This window comes from Cherax quadricarinatus, chromosome 28, assembly GCF_038502225.1.
Source record: "Cherax quadricarinatus isolate ZL_2023a chromosome 28, ASM3850222v1, whole genome shotgun sequence".
Classification (NCBI taxonomy): Eukaryota; Metazoa; Arthropoda; class Malacostraca; order Decapoda; family Parastacidae; genus Cherax; species Cherax quadricarinatus.
In genome coordinates this window covers 37,453,849-37,463,657 of record NC_091319.1, presented here as the reverse complement: position 1 = coordinate 37,463,657, position 9,809 = coordinate 37,453,849, and the positions used below count along the sequence as shown (strand labels likewise).

The 9,809-nt window shown below is 43.1% G+C and overlaps 1 protein-coding gene across 3 annotated transcripts in view; it reads right to left on the bottom strand.

Moving 5' to 3' along the window:
• Positions 1-491: 491 nt before the first annotated feature.
• The window catches only part of LOC128693196 (uncharacterized), a 94,244-nt gene continuing 84,926 nt past the window's right edge, over positions 492-9,809 (bottom strand). For all 3 annotated transcript variants that reach the window (XM_053782676.2, XM_070089530.1, XM_070089528.1), the window contains one exon: positions 492-2,535. In XM_053782676.2, coding sequence (XP_053638651.2) covers positions 1,390-2,535 — 1,146 coding nt within the window. In that variant the 3' untranslated portion in view covers positions 492-1,389. The remainder of the gene's footprint in view (positions 2,536-9,809) is intronic.

Sequence of the window (9,809 nt, the reverse complement as noted above, 5' to 3'; positions counted from 1 at the left end):
TTGCATCGGAGTTTTGAGTATGTTTATCGGGCTCCACCAGTTAACATGTTGTTAAAGTCATAATGGGAATCAAGTCTTTAGTGATGACGTGGAATTAGTAATAGTAATGGAGTCAAGCTCAGTCTCATAATTTAACTTTAGCACTATTAGAATGGCAAACAATTCAGTTTGCAATGTAGAATGTTAATCATTGTTAATTTTGATATCTAACTTTACATAGTTCCTATCGTCATTTTCTAGGGAGATTGTAGCAAGAGCAGACGCAGCCCTGCCAGTAGACTCCTGCTTAGATCCATCAGTGTATATAACTTGCAAAAAATTACCACAGACAGGAGTTGCCTTTACAATTGATTTAAGGAAAGGATTTCTAATGATGAGCTTCTTGGAAGGGAAAAATAAAATAAAATAAAATAGATATACCTAGGTAAAGAGAACATTAGTATATATAGGGCGGGGAGTTTTGTGGAGAATGAAGATTGAGAAACTTATGCAATACATGGGAAACTTTATTGAGGAAACGTTTCGCCACACAGTGGCTTCATCAGTCCAATACAAATCAGAAAGGTTTAAGTAGAGGAGGAATTTGAGGTAATCAGTCCCTCAGCCTGGAGTCGATGTGTTCAGTCCATCAATCTTGTAGAAAGTACAGTATAGGGCCGTAGAAGTGGCTTATATAACTGAGGTGAGGTCATAGTGGTATCATCCACTAGTCGAAGTAGGTCTTCGTCCAAAGGATGGACAAGGTTGAAGAATTCTTTGTTTCAAGATCCCATAATGCTGCAGTGTCTGACAGATATGATAAATGGTTTAAAACCGACAAGTTTAAGATTGAGACACTTATGTAACATAGGCAATCTTTAATTAAAGATTCCCATATTTTGCATAAGTATTTCAGTCTTCAACTTGTCGGCTTTAAACCATTTATCACACAGGTGGAGAATGCTGGGTAGGTTGGATTTGAGACTGACCTGCACGGGAGGGGCAGGTGTGCTTCTAGTTATGAAGGATAATGAAGGAACTTCTTAGCAAGTGGTTCAGCTATTTTATAGAACAGTTGTTCTGGTTGAAATTGCTAGATATGCAGATAACTGATGATTCCAGGCTTCTGCAGTACTGATTCTCTTCCCTGGCGATAAGTCTTGCGTTTCTGTAGCTGATTAAATGGTTGTGGAAATTTCGGTGTTGAGTGCAGGCGTTCCTTAAATCATGGATTCTGCCTTCGTATTGGTGTTCAGAAATACGTGTGTGGAGGTCTCTGGACGTCTCGCCGACGTATAATTGATTGCAGTCATTACTAGGGATTGTGTATACTCCTGTAGAGGGGTAAGTTACCTATCACATAACCTTTATAATATTAGCAAAAAATGCAGGCCTCAAGAACATACAAGGTTAACTATTAATTATTTCACGAAAGACTGATACAACTTTGTCATGACACATTTGTGCAGTGTCGGAGTTTATGCAATATGGTGAATAAAACATATCAAACTCAACCTTCTCACGTATATTACATATGCCAGTAAAAAATACGAAATCACTGGCATTTAGGGGAACATAATATTTTATCTCTGTCTGTTGTACACGTCTTCCTACTCCATAGTTAAAAAATCTTGGTAAAAACATATTTGTAAAAATATAGTCATATTTAGGAGGTGAAGGAGTTGCATACAGATGATCAAGGTTGCAGGTATCTGGGAGAGTCATCTTGCGTAAGGCAAAATCTCTTAATATCTGTTTGTTTTTCAGGTTGCTGCGGAATTCAGTGTCAAACTGCGTAGCATATTCCCAGAATATGTCTTTGACATTGTAAGGGGTTGCCATGGTGTGTGATATTGAAAGAGTATGGAAACCCATTGGGTATACTTCAGAGTATCCTTTCATGTAACGGCGAAGGTCAATGGAGTGTAAACTGCTAATATTGTAGATGTCGCGTATAATTCCAGCCTCCCTTACTAGCTCAACCAAAGCAGTGTTCACTAAACCAATAAATCCAGAGTTGAAAGTGATTTTTCTAGCCTTGCATTCTTCATTAAACTTATTAACTTCAGAAAAATCTAGTACTGCATATTGTAAGTTTTCTGTACTGATATTAGGTGGTGAACTTGGAGTACCGAATGCTTCTACAAGAAGTGGAGTGTGCTTTCTATTTTTTAGCTCATTTAGCATTAATTTTAACTTTTGGGGATCCTTTTCAAGTTCTTCTGTCATTTGTTGAACAATCTTTGATGTATGACTGTGGTCAACAAGTTGTCCAAACTGTTGCTTATCAATAGGGATTTTGCTGATGTAATCCTCCAGAAGCTTCGTAAATAACCCAGTAATTGAAAGTAAATCGGGACCATCAACTATTCCATGATGGAAATTAAACAACACTTTGTTTTGATATGGGAACTTTTCTTTCACTTCCGGCCAGAGACAAGGGTAGTCAGATGAGAGTGGCATAAGTCGAACTTGCCACAGTGGTCCTTCACTCAAGTTGAATGGCGTGTTTACCATAGCCTCTCCTTCCATAAATGAGTCTGGTCCATTGACAACCTGAAAAAAAACACAACCGTGATGATGATTAATTCAAAGTAGAAATTACTTGACACATAGATAATGGCACATAATCCTGAAGTATTTAACATTTAATGAGATTACCAACAGTGGTGTACCTAAGATATAGCAGGTATGGCATATTCCTTGGGTGCCACTTGAAGGGGGGGGGGCGCCACTGAGGAGTTTCTATTAAAGTCAGACAAGTAATCCTCATTATTATTTTTATTATAAACAAATAAAGCGCTAAACTGACAAGGGTCATGCAGCGCTGTGGGCAGAAAATAGTGCCGGGTCTATAAACAACTAGTTGGAAAGGGGATCCAAGGTGGGGGGGAAGAGGGCTGCAGATGACACTATGGGCCATGCATCAAAGTTCGTATAATAAAGCAGTTGCTGACAAAAAGTCAAAAACTCATCGTAAGTTAAAGGTAGGGTCGTCTGCAAGAAGGGAAGATAAGGTAAGAGCAGTAGGGTTGTAGCGTCGGTGGAAGTAAATCCTGCAAGCTCGCTGGTAAACCAGACAATCCACAAGCTCGCTGATAAACCAGACAATCCACAAGCTCGCTGGTAAACCAGACAATCCACAAGCTCGCTGATAAACCAGACAATCCACAAGCTCGCTGGTAAACCAGACAATCCACAAGCTCGCTGGTAAACCAGACAATCCACAAGCTCGCTGATAAACCAGACAATCCACAAGCTCGCTGGTAAACCAGACAATCCACAAGCTCGATGATAAACCAGACAATCCACAAGCTCGCTGGTAAACCAGACAATCCACAAGCTCGCTGGTAAACCAGACAATCCACAAGCTCGCTGATAAACCAGACAATCCACAAGCTCGCTGGTAAACCAGACAATCCACAAGCTCGCTGGTAAACCAGACAATCCACAAGCTCGCTGGTAAACCAGACAATCCACAAGCTCGCTGGTAAACCAGACAATCCACAAGCTCGCTGACAATAAACCAGACAATCACAAGCTCGCTGGTAAACCAGACAATCCACAAGCTCGCTGGTAAACCAGACAATCCACAAGCTCGTAAACCAGACAATCCACAAGCTCGCTGGTAAACCAGACAATCCACAAGCTCGCTGGTAAACCAGACAATCCACAAGCTCGCTGATAAACCAGACAATCCACAAGCTCGCTGGTAAACCAGACAATCCACAAGCTCGCTGGTAAACCAGACAATCCACAAGCTCGCTGGTAAACCAGACAATCCACAAGCTCGCTGGTAAACCAGACAATCCACAAGCTCGCTGGTAAACCAGACAATCCACAAGCTCGCTGGTAAACCAGACAATCCACAAGCTCGCTGGTAAACCAGACAATCCACAAGCTCGCTGGTAAACCAGACAATCCACAAGCTCGCTGGTAAACCAGACAGACAATCCACAAGCTCGCTGGTAAACCAGACAATCCACAAGCTCGCTGGTAAACCAGACAATCCACAAGCTCGCTGGTAAACCAGACAATCCACAAGCTCGCTGGTAAACCAGACAATCCACAGACAATCCACAAGCTCGCTGGTAAACCAGACAATCCACAAGCTCGCTGGTAAACCAGACAATCCACAAGCTCGCTGGTAAACCAGACAATCCACAAGCTCGCTGGTAAACCAGACAATCCACAAGCTCGCTGGTAAACCAGACAATCCACAAGCTCGCTGGTAAACCAGACAATCCACAAGCTCGCTGGTAAACCAGACAATCCACAAGCTCGCTGGTAAACCAGACAATCCACAAGCTCGCTGGTAAACCAGACAATCCACAAGCTCGCTGGTAAACCAGACAATCCACAAGCTCGCTGGTAAACCAGACAATCCACAAGCTCGCTGGTAAACCAGACAATCCACAAGCTCGCTGGTAAACCAGACAATCCACAAGCTCGCTGGTAAACCAGACAATCCACAAGCTCGCTGGTAAACCAGACAATCCACAAGCTCGCTGGTAAACCAGACAATCCACAAGCTCGCTGGTAAACCAGACAATCCACAAGCTCGCTGGTAAACCAGACAATCCACAAGCTCGCTGGTAAACCAGACAATCCACAAGCTCGCTGGTAAACCAGACAATCCACAAGCTCGCTGGTAAACCAGACAATCCACAAGCTCGCTGGTAAACCAGACAATCCACAAGCTCGCTGGTAAACCAGACAATCCACAAGCTCGCTGGTAAACCAGACAATCCACAAGCTCGCTGGTAAACCAGACAATCCACAAGCTCGCTGGTAAACCAGACAATCCACAAGCTCGCTGGTAAACCAGACAATCCACAAGCTCGCTGGTAAACCAGACAATCCACAAGCTCGCTGGTAAACCAGACAATCCACAAGCTCGCTGGTAAACCAGACAATCCACAAGCTCGCTGGTAAACCAGACAATCCACAAGCTCGCTGGTAAACCAGACAATCCACAAGCTCGCTGGTAAACCAGACAATCCACAAGCTCGCTGGTAAACCAGACAATCCACAAGCTCGCTGGTAAACCAGACAATCCACAAGCTCGCTGGTAAACCAGACAATCCACAAGCTCGCTGGTAAACCAGACAATCCACAAGCTCGCTGGTAAACCAGACAATCCACAAGCTCGCTGGTAAACCAGACAATCCACAAGCTCGCTGGTAAACCAGACAATCCACAAGCTCGCTGGTAAACCAGACAATCCACAAGCTCGCTGGTAAACCAGACAATCCACAAGCTCGCTGGTAAACCAGACAATCCACAAGCTCGCTGGTAAACCAGACAATCCACAAGCTCGCTGGTAAACCAGACAATCCACAAGCTCGCTGGTAAACCAGACAATCCACAAGCTCGCTGGTAAACCAGACAATCCACAAGCTCGCTGATAAACCAGACAATCCACAAGCTCGCTGGTAAACCAGACAATCCACAAGCTCGCTGGTAAACCAGACAATCCACAAGCTCGCTGGTAAACCAGACAATCCACAAGCTCGCTGGTAAACCAGACAATCCACAAGCTCGCTGGTAAACCAGACAATCCACAAGCTCGCTGGTAAACCAGACAATCCACAAGCTCGCTGGTAAACCAGACAATCCACAAGCTCGCTGGTAAACCAGACAATCCACAAGCTCGCTGGTAAACCAGACAATCCACAAGCTCGCTGGTAAACCAGACAATCCACAAGCTCGCTGATAAACCAGACAATCCACAAGCTCGCTGGTAAACCAGACAATCCACAAGCTCGCTGGTAAACCAGACAATCCACAAGCTCGCTGGTAAACCAGACAATCCACAAGCTCGCTGGTAAACCAGACAATCCACAAGCTCGCTGGTAAACCAGACAATCCACAAGCTCGCTGGTAAACCAGACAATCCACAAGCTCGCTGGTAAACCAGACAATCCACAAGCTCGCTGGTAAACCAGACAATCCACAAGCTCGCTGGTAAACCAGACAATCCACAAGCTCGCTGGTAAACCAGACAATCCACAAGCTCGCTGATAAACCAGACAATCCACAAGCTCGCTGGTAAACCAGACAATCCACAAGCTCGCTGGTAAACCAGACAATCCACAAGCTCGCTGGTAAACCAGACAATCCACAAGCAAGTGAAGAACCGAAATATGGATCTGACAAAGCTCACAGAGATAAAGAGGGTTTTGCTCTATGAGATACCCATGGGTAAGGTGAGTATACCCGATGAGATACCCATGGGTAAGGTGAGTATAGCCGATGAGATACCCATGGGTAAGGTGAGTATAGACGATGAGATACCCATGGGTAAGGTGAGTATAGCCGATGAGATACCCATGGGTAAGGTGAGTATAGACGATGAGATACCCATGGGTAAGGTGAGTATAGCCGATGAGATACCCATGGGTAAGGTGAGTATAGACGATGAAGAAACGGGAGAGTGCAGTCTCCTGAGTACGGCAACGGTGGTAAGAAGATGGCCACAAACCCAAATGCAGTTTAATAAAATGTAATTTGTTATGGTGCATTTCCGACCACCGTTGTTGTCAACGACCATGAAGATAGGTAGAGTTGATGGTAAAATGGACCCTGAATGGAATAATTCTACAGGAAACTGGAAGATCATGCACTGCTGACCGTGCAGCAGCAACCGCCTGTTTGTTGCCCCATACATCAACGTGTCCCGGGACCCAACAGAAATTGGCCACTTTGTGTTTGCTAGTTACATGGCACAACCAAAGTTGAATATGAAGGACCAACAGATGAGGGGAATCAAATTGTTTAATGGCCTGCAAACCACTGAGGAACCCGAAATGATCACGAAAACTGAAGGAAATATTAATACGGAGAAGTGCTAAGAGGATGGCATACAACTCGGCAGTAAAAATACTAGCATGGCAGTAAAAGTACTGCCGTGCTAGTTGGGTTTGCAGCGGCAAAAATGTTGCCATGATCCCAATTCCGTCAGAAGATTTAGAACCATCTGCATAAACAGCAACAGCACAAGTGTGAGACTGGAAGTGATCAAGAAAAAGAGTGAGCAGCAGCCGTAGGTAGGGGAGCATTAGCACATGGCAGTAGGGGAAGACATGAACCGTCAGAACCTCCCAAGGAGGAAGGGAAAACGCAGACGCTACATGAACATACAAGTGAGGCAACTTGAGAGAAGACCGGAGTGAGCGAAGACAAAGAGGAAATTGACAGAGTAAGCAGGGGCACTGATCAAATAACGGACCTCTACTAACATCCGAGACCAACCTATATGTAGAAGGAACACAAAGTAACGAATGCAATGAGCATCATGACTATCAGCTAAGGAACATTCACCTCAGCATAGAGACTTTCAACAAGGGATGAACAAAAGGCACCAAGGCATAAATGTAGACCCTGATGATGAACGGGATCTAGTTTAGAAAGAGTTGCAGGAGAACCTTGGTTGCCATAGTCCAGCTTTGACATGACTAAGGTGGAATGCAAATGGAGGAGAGGCCGGCAATCTCCTCCCCATGAAGAGGGCAAGAATTGTAATGTGGTCCAGCCAACCATGGCAAGCTGTCTTCAAAGAGGAAACATGAGGGTTTTCATGTCAAACGGTGATCGAACAGAAGGCCAAGAAACTTGACCGTATTACATTCCAGGATATGTGAGCCGTGCAAATACAATGGAATATCTGGGACAAGAGAGCATCTAATGAAGGTATTGAAATGGAGTATTGCACTAGAAAATTTAAATCCACGAGAAGTGGCCCTGTAGAAAATGCTGTATATTTTCCAAAAGTACAGTGTATTTTGTATGTAAATCGATGGCATATATTGTAGGTAATAAAAATTAATTTGTAAATAAATAAAGAACCAGCAATGGGTGAGCGTTGCTGGGGAGAGACGCCATTGTTTGGAATGGGGTAAAGGAACGCTAGTGAAATGTGCATAAATTTCTTCGCTCTGGAAGTTAAATTGTGGTTGAAACTTCCCAAATAGGAGCCAAAATTGTTGGATTTGCAGTCCTGCATAATGTGAGCATTAAGCAGATGGACAGGACAGCTTTGGAACCCCAGCTAAGTTGTCTATTCTTGCCTGTATTTTCTTCATAATTTTTAGGCAGGGGGTTTGTGTATGATACACCAAGTAATCTCCAGACAAATTGGCGAGTGTTATGATTATAAATTCTCCTTGTGTTACATAAATGTGTATATGTAATAATTTATTAATTTTAATATACAGTCTACATATTTATATTAATGTTTTTACCAGAATTCCTGGTGATGTATATTTCATTTGAAATTAATATAGGTCCAGAGTGACTTATGGAGAGATTATCGGAAGTATCAAAGGGGGACATTTTTTGTGACCTAGGTGTCCTAAAATTCCTACTTGTCTCTGTAACCTTGATAAAGAATAATTATCTTTGTTACCATTTACTGGTATGTATCTTATGAGTTACATCCAGGTAAATTTAATCTTCCACAGGCCCAATGGGAAACATGGTCAATCACATCCTGAAGGGAGACTGCTACCAGGGAACAGTCAGCGCCTGTGTAAGCTACAGCAAAGCCATCCATATAAAGTGACGACCAATATGAGATGGAAGAATGGACGGTAGGTCATTCATAGCTAATAGAAAAAGGGCAGTGCTAAGGACACAACCTTCTGGGACTCACTCGGCCTGAACAAAGTCTGAGGAAAGCCGGGCACCAACACGGACACGAAAATGTCTTTCAGATGAGAGAACAGCAAGAATGGTCGCTAGATTACTGCAAAGGCCTAAGGGGCTGCAGGTCGTCCGCGGCGCGAGAGTGAAAAAATCGAGAAATTATGAAAATTGAGTTAATCATATAGAAAATAGCTTATCTCTTTGGCAACACTGGTACATATAAAAATATAAATATTTATTTCTTTGTACAGCTTACATGTTATAAGCTTACATGTTATAAGATTTTAATTACAAAGATGGTCATTATCATGCCTAGACACTTCCTACAAGGAATTAGTCATTTATAACGTGCAGTGACACCACCAGCCGTAGCATGATTACTCACCTGTCGTTAATTTTACTTTTTTTCCCATTTTTTCGTTTATTTCTTGTATTATTCTTTCTAATATAGTAATTGGCGATTCTGCAACATAACAGAGTGGGCGGAGCTAATGAGGAGTCTGAGAGCCAATCAGGAACCGCCAGGGAATATTTGTTTACGTCAGCGGGAATTCCTGAGTCTCGAGATAAAGGGAAAATATTTTATTATTACGATAATATCAACTCTACGGCTTATTTACCAATCACAATTTATCTAATATGACATAATAAACAATATAAATGACATAGAAACATGGTAAATACTACAGAATTAATATTTGGCATAAATAGCGGTGGTCCGCCGGAGGTATATTACTTCTGAGGGGAAGAGGTGAACCGGGACACTCCTAATCCCCTTATGGGTACCATGTATTAGAGAAAACGTAACGTAGAACAAGGCTAACTATGATATACACTCGTAATGCATCATAAAACTGAAAAAAAACTATTTTCTCGGAAAAAAAAAAATCGGCGGGATTGCGCTTGTTTTCGTCGATATCTCGGAAGTTATCCATTTATTTCTTGCCATACTGTCATTAATAATGATAGGAATGCAATATATTTCACAGACAACATAAAACAATGATTGTTACACAAACTGGTTCTGGAGTTTATCTGGAGAGAGTTCCGGGGGTCAACGCCCCCGCGGCCCGGTCTGTGACCAGGCCTCCTTAGGTCAGTGTCCCAGGATGCGACCCACACCAGTCGACTAACACCCAGGTACCCATTTTACTGATGGGGAACATAGACAACAGGTGGAAAGA